The sequence below is a fragment of the Buteo buteo genome, chromosome 3 (genome assembly GCF_964188355.1).
Source record: "Buteo buteo chromosome 3, bButBut1.hap1.1, whole genome shotgun sequence".
In the NCBI taxonomy this organism is placed as follows: Eukaryota; Metazoa; Chordata; class Aves; order Accipitriformes; family Accipitridae; genus Buteo; species Buteo buteo.
Window position 1 is genome coordinate 54,940,239 of NC_134173.1, and position 17,958 is coordinate 54,958,196.

Genomic DNA, 17,958 nt, shown 5'->3' on the forward strand with positions numbered 1-17,958 from the left:
TTGGAATCTGTAGTCTTCATGGTCAATGTTGTGAATATACAGGGGTATTTTGAGTAGATAAGGATGACTCTTGCCTGATATTGCCCTGTAAGTGGAGCTTGCTTAAAATCTCTGTTAAAAACTTCTCTAGCAAGCTTTGTGTACATGCTGAATAGTAGGCTTTAACCGATTTAGTGTGAAGGCTTTATATTTAATGTTTACAAAAGCAATGGTGTATTCTGTGGCTTCCTATGGCAGGATGTAGGTTTCTAAGAAAATGTTGCCTCCTGCTGCCAAAAGTTACCTCAGCAATAGTTAGAATGAATGAGAATCCTCTTGAATTTGGTTCTGCTTGTTTTTGTCATGTTCTTTATCTGTTCTCTCTGGTTCTCCTAAGATTTTTATATATTTTATACTTTTGTCCTAAAGATGAGTTTTCAGGTCAATTTCCTAGTAGGTTTCATTTGTTCTGTTTTTCATCTTTTAAAGCATAGTCTAAATATCTTAAAGAGGCTTTACATAAATAATCCTTTTAAAGTGGTATGTCTGTGTGCGTGTAGAAGTTTACTTTCAAAAAGTTCAATATATTGGTATCGCAGTTTAAGGTTTAGCAGTAGTATGCTTTTAAAACAAAAGCTACCAATTTATTTTTCATCATAGAAGAAAAAAAAAGCTACAGTCACTTCAATCTGAAATAACTATTTGTAAATTTAAGTTGCAGTAATTGAATTTAATAACATGGAGGAATTAGTGGGTTTAAAATTGACTGTAAGAATGGGACTCAAAATGTGTGGCTTATAGTCTTAGCTTTGTTACAGGTCTTAAGACAAGAATCTATGTATCAGAATTTCATTTGTGTCATTGTTTAACCCCAGCAAGCAACTAAGCACCATGCAGCCGCTCGCTCACTTCCCGCCCTCTCCCCCCACAGTGGGATGGGGGAGAGAATCAGGGGAAAAAAAAGTAAAATTCATGGGTTGAGATAAAGACAGTTTAATAGGACAGAAAGGAAGAAAATAGTAATGATAGTAATAATAATATTATTATTATATAGGACATAACTGAAGAAAAGAGGTAAAATTGAATTTAAATCATGAAGGGAAAAGTTCAGACTTACAGGTACAAATATTCAAGATGTGCTTTCAGCAAAGTTAATTTTAGGGAGGTATAATATCTTTTAAAAAGAAGAAAGACTTGGAAGAGTAGGAGTACACGAAATTCCTCACCTGAAAAATACAATACAATAGATGCAATTATTATGCAGACATGCATCATATCTGATGAAGAGACTGTGGCAATTATCTGAGAAGATTGACATTCACATATGCATCAATATCTTGAGAAACCAGTTGATTTGCAACCTAAACTAGGAGAAAAGCGGGAAAAGAATGAACGTCTGTAAAAATAGTTTTGTCATGAAAAAAATTCAACATTCAGGCAAATCTGGATTTTTCAAGTAGGCTAATTGTGTTTTCAACAGGACATTTATAAGCTTCTCAATTGGGTAATCAAACAGTCAATGCAATGTTTAGATTATTTTTACTTCCTTTTCTAAAGTTATCTTGACATCTCTTAATTTTCCATGTTCCACTGCAAAAGGATCATTTTAACAGTCTGAGCTTGCCCCTATGTTCAGGATTAAAAGGCCATCTTTCTGTCCAGCCTGTCTTGGTACATTCCTGAGACAAATTGAATCTTATTTTTGATGCTAGTAAATCTGGATAAATCTAAATATTATGATCATACAATATGTATTTATTGCATTTCAGAATGGAGAAGCAAGAGCTAGTCTGGTTTAACAGACTAGTAGTGCTAACTGGCTACAGTTTCATAATCTGTGAGCTGTGGGAGGTCTGGTTGAACCTAAGTATTTTACTATCCTCCAATAATTTCTGCATCTAAAACTATTTTAAATAAAGTGAATCCCTGCATTTCTGCTGCATTCCAAATTTTCTAATGAGATCCAAAGGCATACTGTAGATATGTTCAAGTCATATAAGAGAATATTAAATAAAAAAGTAGCATGCCTTAATCATTATAGCATTAAAACACACACAAACAGTAATGATTCAAGTACTCCCATACAGCTCATAATGTGAATGAAAGGTGCCGTTCTTTGTGTTTTACAGTGAGTGATTCATGTGGGATGATCAGATTTGTATATATGGTTTTGGTTTCTTCTACAACCTGATTAGAAGAAGCTTGAAACTATACTGTCTCTCTAGTCAGATCATAATCTTTTCTTTCAGTACACACAAGATAAATTTTAATTCTCTGGGGAAGTGTGAAATACACATTATTCAATATAACTGTTATTTCAATATGACTATGAAAAATTTCTGCCTCTTGCTGTCCTAAGAGTCACTGTGAATAAATTAAGACATTTGCATCTTTTTTCTTTCTTTTCTTTTTCCCCTTTTTTAAAGTGTATTTGGAAGTAAAGTCCCCTTCAATATATCTTGTTAGGCATAGATGCATATTGAATTTGGAAGTGCCATTAACAATAGTTTAATGGGGTTTTAAGGAAAAGAAAATATTGGTTTTAACATGAAAGGTAATATATTTCATAATGAATATGGAATGAGTTTTCTACCAGCGCAGTTTCCCAGTGATATTTAAATGGAAGAAGCAGTGCAAGGACCTCAGAAAAGAACAATTAAAGGATGTAATTTTTAAGACTTTTATTGACATATATTACAATATCATATATAGTGTTTTAAAAATAGTTCCAGCTTACCAAATGAATACAATGATTCTGAAAAAAAGAAATAGAAAATATAAGTGATATCTTGAGAAACTAATTTAATCAGTACCAGTGCCAAACATAATGTGAATTGACTTGGAAAGTTAAATATTCATGTTTTAGAGTGGTTTCTTGTTGTATTACCTATGCTATAAACATCATCTGTTACAATATATACATGCTGAAAATATGTGTTAGTTGCACCTTGTTTAATATAAAGGAAAAGCTGATATTATTTATTTCTGATGTTCTGTATTACTTTGTATATAATTTGATTGGTGTCCAGGTATGAGTTCGATATACTGACACAACAGCGAAAAGAAATCCTGTCCCATGTCAGCTTATCAAACACACTGTGGACAGTATGCCTTCTAGCTTGTACCATTGTACCAGGTTCTACCACACCACTTAAAAAAATTCCGTGCGTCAGATATGAAGACTGTATTCAGTGAAACTCAACCTCGGTATTTCCAGGTGAATTTATAGAACATCTGAAAAGACTGAGGTATTGTACCACTAAACTAGGTGAATCAACTAAAACAAAGTAAAACACAGGATGAAAGCAATGAGAAAATCACAGGATTATTTACCTTAGTTATATGGTAAACCAAGTACACATAAAATATTTGAAAAACTCAAAATTAAAGATCCTTTTACTGCCAAACAGCATTAAGTTTTGAGATAAAATTATTTCTACTGTGAAACAAAAGCATAAAAGTCTTTGGGTTATATTGTATTTTGGCTTTTTTGCTAACACCCACTCCAGACTTCCATTCCACCCACTTAAACTCTTCAAGCTCTCTCCTCACTCTATTTAGAGAAACTCTATTCCACTTGTTTTTTCTAGAAACATTTGGCATCCAAAAATACCATACAGACCTTCCTTTGGAATTGTGCATACTTGTCATTTATACAGTCTGTCAACTGTGTATTTATACTATGCTCCCTGAATTTTGGTCAATGCTTCAAAACTATAACGAGGTTCCTCAAACTGTCTAAACATTGAACAGTATAAAAATGAAAAACTGATCCTTAAAAGTTCAGACTTGCTCATGCTGTTATTTTTGCTGAGGAATTTAAACAATAAAATTACAAAAGTAATTAAACAGATAACATCTAAATGCACAGCTGCAAACTTCAGCTTAGTTTAATTTTATGGTTGGGGTTTTTTTGAGAGAGAGAGACTGAAATTACTTTATAGTTTACTATACCATACCTTATTATCATAGGATCATTCATACTGTGTTCCAGATACAATTCTAGAAGACAACTGCACTGCAGAAGTTCTTCAGCTTCTTTGCAGGCAATTATTGTACCAGAGCCTTTGGAACAAGGGGCTACTTTTAAATGTCTGGTCACCTCACAGGATATGTAGAGCATTTCCTGCCCGTAGGACTAGAGGAAGGAAGCGCAGGGCCAAAATGTTTGATGTGTGATCTACTGTAATTCCTTTCATGTGTTTAGTAGCTTTTATATGATCCAATGCACTGCTGCCAATCCTGACCTTGGCGTGGTCCAGTTCACTAAAATCTGACCTTCCCAAATGGATAGCAAATGGAATTACAGTAGCACCCAGATGGCACCACCATTGTAATTAATGGGTGTGAGGGGGTGTTGTTATTTTTTCCTCTGAATATGTACCTACTGGGTTTCAAAATAAAAATATTTAAGTAGCTATGTAAATAGCATACGTAAATAGTATCTTGATAAAAAATTGCAGTAGTTAATTTTATACATATTTTTATATATTTGCATTCTTATAGCACTGTATATCAGATGACCTCAAAATGATTTTTATGCAATTAATTATATTCACAACATCATTTTGGCATTATGCCCACAATATATATGAGTAAACTGTTGAAGAGGTTAATTTTGTTGCTTAGAGTAACATAATGAATGAGTTTAGAGAAAATAGGCATTAAATCTGCCTTTCCTATTTTCCTTTGGCATGTTCTAGCCTTGCAGAGAGGGAAGCATGTCCTGCAGGCCCACAGGAGGCCTGTCGAAGCAGTCTCCTTAGTCCCAAACCTTCTTGTGCACATATGAAGACCTGGCAGACTTAGCTCTTCTATGTCTCCATGCATCCAGTTAGGTTTGTCACCTCAAGCTCTAACCGAGACAGCATCTTCTATTTGAGAGTGTACCAGCCACACATGCAAAATAGGCACGAACCATTTAATCCAGTTCTCCAGATTTCTTCTTCTGTATTGTCAAAACCAAATCTCTTTTCTCTTGTATTATGATAGCTCAATGAAAATCAGTCTCTTTTAAAATGGTTTTCGATGAAAGTAAATATCTGTATTACTCAATAGTTGCAGTTGATGAAACTGGTCAAGTAAAAGACACAAAGTAGTTAGCCAAAAAAAAAAAAAGCAATTGTAGTTTTACCGTCTTTCATCACTGAGCAGTTTGCTTAAGAACTGATGTTTTTGTCTGTGTTGTCTATTTTTAAGAAAAAGCTTACAAAGTAATTGTAGGGGAAGAGCTGTTTACTTCAGCTTGGCAAGAAACAGCTGTGCTGAAAAGTATTAGTAAAAAGAAAATAGCATACTTTGGTAAGATTTTTTGGGAAAAGTTAAGTAGTTTTATTATTACTATTGGTATTTTCCGTAGAAGAGTTACTGCTGCACAACTTGGAAAGTCTAGAAGCAGAGAGAGGAGATAAGTCAGGTCTATGTTTCTATCTATCCCATCTACATTTGTTTCAAATGTGACTGTGTAATACCTAGCTTGCAGATATTTAAGAGAAACAGTTTTAGGTAGAATAGTGTGATGGCTTTGCTGAAGATCTTGAATACCTTCCCTTAATGTCATTCTGTTTGCCAGGAACTGAGATCTTTGTACTATTAGATTCTGTGCTGTGCTTGAAGTGTCTAGAAGCTCAGTGTCTTGAAATAGCAGTATATAAACTCCTTTTCAATGCTGAATTTTCTAAACATGTTTCTAACATGTCTATATGTATTCTAGACTCTGACACTGAGGAGACTAAAAGACCTGTAATGATACTGAACTAAATCTTAGTACTCTTCTATTTGATGCTCCGTTCTGGATGATCATGAGTGTAAATGATTTGTTCTGTACATCCAGTTGTCTTCTGGTTTTTTTCCACCAGGCGCTTTGGCATCATGTTTTGAAGGATGTCTTGGTGCATACTAATCCATAGTTGAATCTTTGGATGACTTGAAAGTACTGAGTTCCATAATTTCTCCAATATGATTATCCTTGTGTTACCTAAAGATGTTTATAACTACTTAGGGTCTTCCTCTCTTCACCATGATACTCATCTATGGGTATACAGAATGAAAAAGGAACCAGTGCCCAGGAGACGCAAGTCAGACATCTATCCAACTTTAAAATAGAGGAAGATTACCTGTTACACTTGTACTTTTGCTTCACTGTATCACTTGTTTGAAGCAGTCTAGCACAACCAAAAGAAATTTTTGTGTATGTTTCAGTCACTACTTGTCTTTTTTTTTCAACATACTAATTGCATGAGTAATCTACCTTGTAAGTTGATTTATGTCTGTTCACAAAAGCTATAAACACTGCAAATCATTATAGAGTAGATGTTGACTACAAAATGTGTTCAGTTAGAATTCAATTAATAACTTCCTCCTTTGAGTTATAATATGATGTATTTGTCCACTATGTAAATGTTTAGAAGTGGTCAGTCATTTTTATTTTGCTCGTGGAGCTAGCACTGATGTTTTCTTTTTATAAGGGTCTTCTACATCTGAAGATGAACCCAGATACCTTAACCACTTTGACTTACAGGACACCCAGCATGTAGTGTCTTCTGTAGATAATGCTGATGTATCTGGCTGTACAGAACACAACACGAGATAATCAGGGGGAATGTAGTTTACATTGTTAAACAGATTCCTGTAAAGATTAAATGTAATGTTAGAATGAAAAGTGACATGAGTATAGACATATGAACAAAATAGTATCACTTGCTAATCAGTAAAGCATTAAACAAAGGAGCCTCATTGTGCTCAGTTTATATTTGTATTTAATAAAAATTTGCTGGTATCCGATCTGGAGTATGCTGCCAGCAAGTGTAGAGATGGGGCAGTAGCTGAGTTCTTCTGAGGCTGAGCTGGAGAGGGGAGAAGGAGCAGCTGCCAACAAAGCCAGTCATATGTGGGATAATTCCTGGGGAAAAGAGGCAGAAATGGTGAGAATTGGAGTTTACTGCTGACAGCATTTGAGAGTCTGCTCTGCTGACCCAGACTAAAATAAACTGTTTCCAACATCCCAGCAGTCATAAAACATGGTGTTTGTTAAACCACAAGTAAGTCTCCCTGTGGACAGATGGCAGGGTGGGGTAGCAAAGCTGAGGTTACCCTTCAGGGAAGATACAGACCTCACTCAGTGGCAGAAGGCGTACCCAGGATCATGTACAAAATTTTAGAAATTTGCCAGGACCTTACCTTCTTGCCTAGGGATGTCTCCCCCTCTCTTCTTGCAATATTAGAATTTTCTTACCTGCTGCTTTTCTTTAATTTCAGCATTAGTGCCCTGATCTCATCTTTCTTCTCCCTCCTGCCCACTCCTGCGCCCTCCTTTTTTTCTCCTTAACTTCTTATTCTTCTTTTGGTCTTCCTCACAAATATATGTTTTTAATCTCTCCAAACTTAGGCAAATCCAAGTCTTCCATCATGAACTGTCATGCTACAGGATTTCTTTTATTCATGTTCTAAGATCATGTCTACGCATGTTCTGTGATGTTGGGGAAGTTCTGTTTCTCTCCCAGTGGCTCAAGCATTAGTCTTTGCCTCTGACAAAGAGGCATCTACTTGCCCAACGCAGGGCCTGAGGGGTTGAGATAATGACAAATCTGACTGGAAAACGTTAGAACAAATTGGTTATAAGCATTCATTATATTTGTTCAGTAGTTGCTGGTCACAATGTTGCTTTGTTTGCTCTCAAAGTTAGTGTGCTTGTTCTTAAAGTTGTGTTATGTAATACCTTACTTGGAGTAATGCTCCCAGTTGTGCTGTTTATCACCTGTGGGAACTGGGCTACAGTTAACATGTCGTTGTATTTTGTAACTCTGGCTTATGATATGATTGAATTGCTGGACGTGGAACTAACCTGGTATTTGTACTCAGCATTGCAGTCATCTCCTTACTTCAGGAACCATCTATAGGAAACTATTAATAATTACACTTTTTATTTTTTCTGTCTGGAGAGCCAAGCCATGGGGGAGACACCTTCCTTCATCTTCCCCTTCTCCTCCAGGCTAATTACAGTAGCTCTCGAGAATTTTTAATATCCTTGGGATGTTCTCTTTCTCTCCCAGTGGCTCAAGCGTTAGCTTCTTCACCTGTGACAGGGTCATCTACTTTCTATAATTTAAAAAAAAAAAAAAAAGAAGGAAAAAATCCCCAAACAGTTGCCTTTCTTCGGAAAGCTGATCCCCGTCTGGGGTTTCACTGGTAGAAGCTCAGCATTTTCAAAGGCCAGTATTGTTATAGATGCTCTAGGTTTAGCACATTTTTGTTCTGTGCCCTTCTTAACATCTACAGCATCTCACTCCAAATGGAGCTGGGGTCCATTGCTTCCCTAAGAAACAGTTGTTTCAATTTCCCCTGTTTGGTATAACACATTCAATGGCCTTGTTGAGGAGCATAAGTTAGGAAACTTTATTGAATTGAACTGGGAAAAAGGCAGTTAAGGAGCATTAGGTCAGTGATAAATACTGCTGTGATTTCTGCACTTGTTCAGTTACGTCTCATTCATAGGTGATGGGCTTTCAGACTACCTTTGGGCTGGGACCCCACAAGCTTATGCAGAAGAGGAAGTGGTCCTCTTGCATAGCATCTATATCCAGGTCCAATGAGGTGCCACTGGTTTCATCCCTATGAAGTAGAGGGTATATATTGATCCAAGCTCACTGTCTGTTTTCATTTTAAATTAGAATAAGAAGAATCTTTTACTACCAGACAAAACCTTTAATAATTGAAATTTGTATAGATAGGTGTGTCATCTCTGTACCTGGAAGTGGAAATCAGTGCACGCAGATCTAGTAAGTTCTAACAAAAATTAGCTGTTGTGTGTAAAGTCTGTGAATATTTCTTAATCATTACATAATGTGTAGTCTTCAAATGCCATTTTCCTGGCTTGTTTAGCTTTTTGTAGGCCTCATATGAGCTATAAGTGAATAGATTTAACTTCTTTGCAGTGGGTCTCAGAATTATGCCTATTCAGCAGCATGTAGTAACTGGTTCAACATGAGCTGTTCCTTATATAAACATAGAAAAAGCCTGACCCAGACTAAATCAATTTTAAAAAGAAAAACATTAAAGCTATGTTTCCTGTTACATGCTTATGGTCGTCTTTGGTTGCTTATGATCTTCCTGTATTATTGACCAACTGTTGTATTCTACACCACCTGCCGAAAGGTTTAGATGGGATAGTGAAGTTGTTTTCAGAAGGGGGAAGCAATTAAAATCACAGCCCCTACAGTACATTTCAGCTGGTAAAACAGTGTTTATGCTAGGGATAGAAAAGTCATTAATTTGGCTTACTCAGTTTCCCTGATTTTATTTGCTACAAGGATTTCGGAAGCTGCAGAATCAGAAAGGCTGCAGAGTTCATACATAGCATGTATGCTTAAGATTAGGCCAGTTCTGCTATGGTTTAACTTATTCTCATTCTTCTAAGTATACAACTAATAAATTGGGGGCTTACTTAGAAAAATAGTTGATATGAAAAACCAGAAATGAATGCTTATGTAAATGCCTGTATGTATATAATTTATTTGGGAAAAAGCTGTATTTTGATCCTTGTATAAAACTGGCAGGATGTACTTTCTGAGAGCAATAATCAGCTTAGTCAAAACATCAAGGCATCAATAACTAATCCTGGTATTTTACATGCATGTGTAAAATATGTGTTTCTTGAAATGTGTAATCTATAGAAACACAATTTGTTTGCTTGGATTTTAAAGGTGTATCTAAAGGATCAGAGGAAGAGTTTTGTATTGTATATAGGAGATTGTTAATAGTAGGAACAGAATGAAAATGCAGTTTTTATATCAGTGTGAAAGTATTAGGCTGCGATACCCCAAAGCAGTACAAACATTATCCAATCCTTGACATTTTACAAAATTAATTGGATCAAATAAATAAAGATCCAATGGATAAATCTTATACCAGCAATGTAATGTACTACTACCTTATGTCCGAATAGTACATCTGTGTATTTTGCTGCACCTAAAAATGTGTGCCAAAGAGTGATTTCATTGGGTTTTATATTTAAATAAGTTAATTTGAGGGGAAGATAGCCATTGTCACAATGGGGAGTTTCAGACTGGCACATACAGCCACATTTTGCTCTAGGAATGCAGTTCACAAGGTCATGGTTGTGCCGAACGAGCCTAAGGAATATAGTGCTAGGTACAGCTTAATGCAAGTTATCAAGCTGCTCATAAAAGAATGAATGAAAAATATTCTTTACTGTGAAGTACAGGAGAGAAGAATTCATTATGCAGGTGAAATTAGTATCATATTCTCTATTTTATATACTTAAGCAGATTTCATAAAATACATCATTTCGTGCTTTTTTTCAGTAATATTTCACAAAACATATATTCCAATATTTACTTGCAATAGATAAAGTATGTAAATAGACACTGGGTCATACAATAATCTACCATGTTTATTTAAAAAAAAACAAAAACAAACACAGAACTGCATTCATATTGATGAAATAATGCCTAGAAACAATAATAAAAGACACAGTTGTTGTGGTTAGATCTCTCTGTGTGGAAAGTTGACAAACACATTCTTGAGTTTTAAGAAACCACATTTAATTTTGAAATAGTGCTACTGACATAACAGATTTTCAGTGTATTCCTGCTAAGCATTTAAGAAAGTTACTGGGCTACTGAGCAATGCCATCACACTGCCTCACCAGGAATGACTTGATCAAAACAGCTTTCCTGCCATTCACATGCCTCTGTGCGTAGATATGATTAATTATTTAATTTTCTTAATTGCTAGCATAGTCCATTGGTGACAATAGCAATGGTAGTAGCAGTTTCAACTGTGTTTGGATTTGGGCAGCATTGGGATTGCACTTTGAAATAGGTTGCATATGTATACTTACAGATTGCATGCAGTGCCTGCATCACAGGTTGAGTTGTGCTGCTTTAATCCTTATTTATTTTTAGATTGTTAGCATGAATGATTAAATAAATTGTTATTAAATTCTCTGTGGAGACAGTAGTTATATACTAAATAACAACTCTGGCGTAAGACAGCAACCTAGAATGGAACAGTAGGTTGGATGGCATATGCAAATAAGAAGCTTAAGCTTCAACTCATATGTATGAAATCAATAAAAATAGACTACAATTTGACATGATCAGAGATTCAAAGCAAAAAAAAATTAAGATCCCCTTGCTCCCTTTACTGGCTTGTTTTGAAAAGCAGTGATAAACTCAGTTGCGCATTTTTGTTATAATATCAGATGAGCAGTGCACATAAAGCTATATTGTTCCCAGCGTAGAAAGAGCAAGATAATTTTTTGAAAGATTTATTACTGCTTATTAGCAGAAGACAAATGGTGGTAGGAGACTCCTCTGATACTGGTGACTGGTAAAATGGAATGGTCTCAGCAGCCTCCACCCACTCAATAGCTCTTGTATGTTCTGTTGAAGTTGGGTATGACTGTTTCCCAAGCTCAGCTCAAGATTGAAATATTTTGTAAAATCTAATGTAGTAGAATTTAGCAGAATCTGCAAGTAACGTGGTTCACTCGAAAATGCTTTTTTCTCACTTTTCAGAAGAATTTTAATAACAAAGCGCGGTACTGAAATTCCATGTTAAAAAGATTGAATTGTTTTTCTATCATCTTGGAATATTCTTTTTAATTTTTATTCTTTGAGAAGTTTGAAAAGTGGAACAATTGTCTCACAATAAAGTTGTTCGTAATACTGATACGTAGCTGTACTTTTTGAGGACTTGAATGCGATATCCTTTATCTGATCAGTAGGTATGAATTAGTCCTGCTTCCCCATAAGGCTGCTGATATGAACCTGATCAAAATTGCAGTGAAGTCAATGGATTGATCTCGTATCAACTTTGGTGGATCTGGCTAAATTTTGGAATATATTTATTTGCGTATCTCCAATTGAATACCATAGGAACAAGGCAGCTGAATACTTCTGAGGATCTGGACTTAAAATAATGCTTAGATGTAATCAGGAATGGCAAAATTGATACCTTAATTTTCTTAATTTTGTATCTTAATGAATATCTGATTGGTCTGATTTTGACCTTTGTTGCTGATTTTTTTTTTTTTTCCTTTGGCACTACAGGAGAGCACTGAATCTAGGAATACTTCGAGACCCTGGATCAGAGGTTGAAGACAGGCAATATCAAATAGATCTTCAATCTATAAACATTGGTACTGCTCATTGGAATCAGTTGAAACCAGAGAAGGAAAATGGAAAAGGAGGGGTTTTGACAGAGAGTGAAAGAAATTCTCAAAATCCAGCGCTTGAATGGAACATGGCCAGTAGGTAGGAAGTTTTTTTTAACTTACTCTTTTTCTAGAATTACACAGCACAAACACTGCAGATATCATTCACAGTATACCTGAATCAAATAATTCTGTATTGTTTTTGCTCAGCATTACAAGCACATTTCCATGGAGTTTTGGATTATACATTTGAAATGCATATTACTGTTATTGTTACACTGTAGTTACTATCTAGTTATTGTGTGCCTTTGTTTCCATTATAAGCTCTTTTCTGAGTGGCTTACTGTATGTCCATAAAAATAACTCCAGGGCTGAGACTTCAGCTTCTCAGTCTACAAGCAATGGGAGGTTTTGGTATTTGCTTTTTTGTTGTTGTTGTTGTTGTTGTGTTTAGTTGTTTGGGGGTTTTTTTAACTTCTTTTGTTTGTATTTTTACAAAGCTTGAGTAAAGCCAGCTTAGACATTTCTAAGTTAGAGGAGGATGAAGTAGAACTTTTTCCTATTGGTTCTGAACTGGTTTTTGCACTTCTGTAACTAAAACCAGATGAATTTTGAGAATAAGCTATTTCAACTGAGTCTCCCTTATTGTATATTGTATGATATGCGCATACGAAGCCCTACCCTCTAGTTAAACAGGGTTGAAAGCTAAAACGTGTACACTTGCATGGTATTTTACATTTTAAAGTTTTCACATATAAAATAGGGGTTTTAAATTTGTAATTTATGCAAAATTGAAATTTTTATTTTAGTTTCAATATACTTTTTTATACTTCAAAATTCATACAGGTGGTTTAAAACTAAATTTTTATAGACTGTGTAGCAGTCACAGTTCTCTTTTCAAACTGACAGGAATAAGGTCTGATGGCCAAGAGCAAGCCTTCAAAAGTCACTTTGTGGATTTAGAAGCATTTCTGCTAGAAGATGCCTGTTTGCCCACACATTTATTTATTTATTTTCATTTAAAAGTCCTTTATGTCTAATTCATGCAAAAACAATCCAATTTTTATGACATGCATGCATGATTTTATGGTTCCTAAGGTAAGATTCCAATTTGAATTGAGGGATGAGTTCCTAAAAGTGATGCAGAAAAACAGGCAGAATCATAAGGAAAGACAAAAATTGAAATATTGCTGGTTAAATGTTTAAAAAAAGGAGAGATGAGAGGACTTGGAGATGTTTCTAAAAGTGAGGCAAACTCTAGCAAAAGCAGCTGTGTGAGGAGGGCATGCAGACTGAGCTTTTTAACTGATGTATTGATGAAAGACCAAGAGAGCAAATAAGCTCACTCTGGAGGAGTGCGTGCAGGAAAAAGATGTGATCAAGAATAAATTCCACTTTATCACTGAAAAATACAGGGCAGGAAAAGCAGATCTATCCAAAGTAATGATAAAACCACAAGGAGTGACAAGAGTACAGATAAAAATTTAAACACAGTAATAGTATCTGTTCTTCATTTATAAGATCACCTCCTGTCTTTGAATGATTTTTTTTTTTTTTTTAAGTAACATAATTCCATAGACAATTTTTCTTTTAATTTCTTAGACTGGAAAAAATGTGTATGACCTTCTAGTTGGGCCTTGATGCTGGGCAAGTTGCCCATCAAGTTCTTTCTCACAAAACAACATAGACCCACTGGCATTTCTTGAAAGATAGCATGACATTAATCTCCAAAGGACTTCTAGCCAATTCGCAAGTTAAGCTAACATAGCAAAACCAGCCACTGAGGAACTGGCTTTCCTTTTCCTTCCCATTGGTGACTGAAATTATATTGCCAGCACACTTTGGTCTGAGTTTTATGGTTATAGTTTGGATAGGAAATTTGGTGGGATTCCTGAAAAGCTGTTGAGATAAAGAATAAGAGAAGCAGCTATTACAGATACTCGATGAGTTCTCTTTTTTTTTTTTTTTTTTTTTTTCCTTCTTAATAACTGCTTGGACATTCTTCTTTTCCTCAGCAGACTTCCAAAATAAAATTTTATTAGAATATATTTCACAGATAAGTACGTTTGTTTTGAAATTGCTTTTGAATGAATCTTCTACTTGGGTTTTAATTTAGATCAGTGGTAATTAAATACATTAGCTTTTCCTTCCTGCTATGCAATACAGTATTTTAATTCCAGCTTGTATTTGCTTAAAGAGAAAGTTGGTATGAGGCTTTCCTTGTCCTTTTGGCCTAAAATTTTACACATTTACTACAGTTCTTTTTCAGGTTGTTAGCATTTTTGCTTTTTAGCTGGCAGTCAGTTTTGCTGCATCTGGGTTTATTTTATGATCTGTGGAAGTGGTGTGCTGAGAACTGGAAGAACCTGCATTGAACTCTGCCATCCGCTGAGATATTTCCAGCATGCACCAAGAGGGTGGCTACATGGTGTTTTACATAGTGCTTACTGTTTTCAGGGTGAAGTTTATCTTAAGATTTCCTGCAGCCACCACAGAAGCTTTATTCCTTGACCTATTTGTGATACCATTTTCTTTTTTAATTCTTTAAGTTTCTTAGACATTTTTAAGCTGGAACATAATGAATTATTTTTACTTTGTTATTTTAGGGTTAATTTCTTTGTTTGGTTTTAATATACTTCTATTTGGTTTTACTTATGGTTTAGAACCAGTATTATCGTTTATTAGGTTCACTGGGGTTTAAGATTCTTTTCTGAGAACCTTTTTCCTCATTTTTTTAATTCTTAGGTGCTATGTGGTGCAGTATAGAATACAACCTATACCCAAGTATTTCATACAGTTACTTTACAGAAAACTTCAGCATAGATACTAGCCATTCATTTTCCATTCCCATTTCTAAAAGCATTACTGTATTTTTTTAATATAAATTAAAGTCGTAAAAATTCTGAAATAGATTACATTGTAATTTAGTCTATGGGGTTGAAATTTGGTCTTGTTTTAAAAATTCACATGAAAACCAAATCACTCTAAATGTAAGACCTATGCATATCATACAAACAAATATTTGAAAGCTTTTGACATAATTTATCTTTTAAATGCTTTAACAATCCTTTCACAGAAAGTGAATCCTTCAAGTTTTCCCACCACTTTTCTGGAGTTCCATATTCCTAGTACTTAATATCTCATGGGTTCAATTTTTTTTTTTAACTTTTACATTGTAATGTGGAAAGTAAGCAGTCTTGCTTCAAGTTTTGAGACTGAGTGTTGGAATATTTCAAGGTGTTCAGTGTAAAATTCTTCATGAGGGCCTATTGTGAAGTGCTGCTGTGATGCCTCCTGTGCCTCCGCAGATCACCCCAAGAAGAATGGGGGAACCGGAGCACTCTGGTAGGGTGGTTGCCGTCTCTCAGAAAAAAATGTCCAAATGCTGTGCTGTACTGAGGATCATGGTTCATAACTCTTTCCATTATGAAATGTTTATACTTCACTGTAGATGTTATAAAAAGCTCCCTAATGGTGTAATATATAAAAAGAATACTGGAAACAGTCAGACAGTTCTAATAAGGTTATGTACAAATGAAACCTGTCCACATTTATTCCCTTTACTAAACAGCATGTGGGGAACTGGGAGTACTTAACCAAAAGAAGTTTTCTTGATTGAAAACTCCTTTTTCAGCTTGCAGATCTCCTCCTCCCTCTCCCTCCTCTCAATGGAAAAAACAACAGCCCTGAAGGAAATAAAGAAATATATCCTCTCATGAGGCCTCGCCCCCGTCCCTGTGCAATCCTTCTACAGCTCCCAGCAGCAACTTCTGCTTCCTGCAGCCTGAATAAACTCTGTTTTAAAAAAAAATTAATTGAGCTTAAAAGCATTACTTCTCTGTGTGGTAATGACTTGAGTGTGGCAATATACTGCATTACAGTTTTGTCCTTGGCGTACCACCATCTGGAACAGCTCTCTGCGACTCTCATTGAGTATGTCAGGGAGCCAATGATCTGTTGTACAAAACTGAACAAAATACCACTCTTGCTTTGCAAGGATCCTCAGAAAGGTTTCCTGCAGATTCTTCTTTGAGTAGTTTTCATTTTCATGCTTTTTTGGAAAGTTGCACAGCTTGCCAAGCTCTAATAAGGAAGACCAGAAAAAAATTATCTGTAGATCCACGTGTAGGGAAGCAGGGGCATTCCCTGTGAATCTTTTAGAATAAAATGCAATACATTTGTATTCAGTCCTGTATTTCAGTTGCTGTGTTTATTGTACCTGAAGTCAGGCTTGTATTCATATTGTACAAAGCCTTACACAATAAGATGGAGTATGTTATTTTCTTTATTAATCCACAGCAAAGAAATCTTGCACAGCGTTCTTAAGAGGAAAATCAGCTTTACTGAGGCATAATTATATAACAATAGTCATTCTGTATAGCCAGATGGTATATGTTTGTTCATTGTCTAATTTTGGTCATTAGATAGTCCTCAAAATGTTACTATGCTATTTTGCTGTTTTGTGATGTGTCTTTGCAACACCTCAGAGAGCTGAAAGGATGTGAACTATTCTTCCCACTGGGAGATGGAGGCCTGAGGCATGATGATGTTAGTCGTTTGATATCCTAATACATTTGTGGGTCAGGGATTAACTGATTTGTACAACTACATGGGAAACCTGCAAGAGAAAAATCTTTTGTAGTCCTAAGTTAACAACATACTAGAGAAGGCCTATTCCATGCTAGTACTTGCGGTTTTTGCTTTATCAAGTCACAAAATTCTTTGTGAGATTTCATCTCTCTGTAGATAGTAAACTTACATGGCATAAATGACCTCTTGATTGTCATTCATGTATTGAATGTATATGAGCTTATCCATGACCTATGTATTTTTTTTAAGTATATAAGGGCTCAAACTCTAGGTTAAGTAAGGTGTTGTTAAGAAAAAAATTATAATTAAGAATAAGGCAAATATTTCCAAGTTTCACACCTAGGTTATGTTTAACTCTTACTGGCCAGTTTTTTCTGTTTGTTTCAATTAGTTTTTTTCCACATAAGAAGCCAAGTTATAGTCCTTCTTGTGCATTTTCACAACTTATCCAGTCTCACATGATCACACCTCCTTAGTTAGTGCAACATCAAATCTTTGGCAGTCCTTCCTCCTCATATAAATTCAACATACTTCTGAGTGGATGTAATCAAATACGGATGATTTGATTTGATGTAATCAAGTGTTGTTGCTTTGATTCCAAAATTCTGTTCTTCACATTTTTTTATCTCTTCTTCCCACAACATTTTTTGTCATATTAATCATTAGATATGTCTTTGCTTTCAAGGTACTTCCAGACTGCTATGTCTATCCATTTCCCCTTACGTGTCTTCTTTCATTTACATTGACTCATCTACACTCAATGCTCATCAGACCTCATCACACCAGTTACCAGGGCTGTCACATTTAATTTTAGAAAAGCACTTTCTTGCTCGCTCCTAGGCTAATCTGTCTGTTCTAAAGGCATTTCCTGTGAACATTCACAAAATTATTGCATTGTCTTCTTCCAAATCCTTAAAAAAAAATTTGTTTCTATTATACTGTAATATAAAAACTCTTAAGACAGCTTTCAGGTTGCCACTGTACGGATATCGTTACCTATGGCGCTGTTAGTTGTTCCCTTTTACTTCCCTGTCTGAGGGTGCATTTTTTCTTATACTTAAATTGTAAGCCTTTGAGGACAGAGACCATTTTCGTCCTGTGCTTTTACAATGGGGATCTGTGGTCCATAAGCAGGGTTCATGTTATTGTACAGATATAGCCCAAATTCATCACTGAGAAAAAGGCACCTCCAGGCCTTATCACAACTGCTT

At 35.3% G+C, this 17,958-nt stretch overlaps 1 protein-coding gene across 7 annotated transcripts in view; it reads left to right on the top strand.

The window, feature by feature from the left end:
* VPS13B (vacuolar protein sorting 13 homolog B) overlaps positions 1-17,958 on the top strand; it is a 488,999-nt gene that overhangs the window by 310,234 nt on the left and 160,807 nt on the right. For all 7 annotated transcript variants that reach the window (XR_012649869.1, XM_075023675.1, XM_075023678.1 and 4 more), the window contains one exon: positions 12,054-12,257. Coding sequence is in view for 6 of the 7 variants with exons in the window: in XM_075023675.1 (XP_074879776.1) it covers positions 12,054-12,257 (204 nt within the window). In the remaining variant the exon portion in view is untranslated. The remainder of the gene's footprint in view (positions 1-12,053; positions 12,258-17,958) is intronic.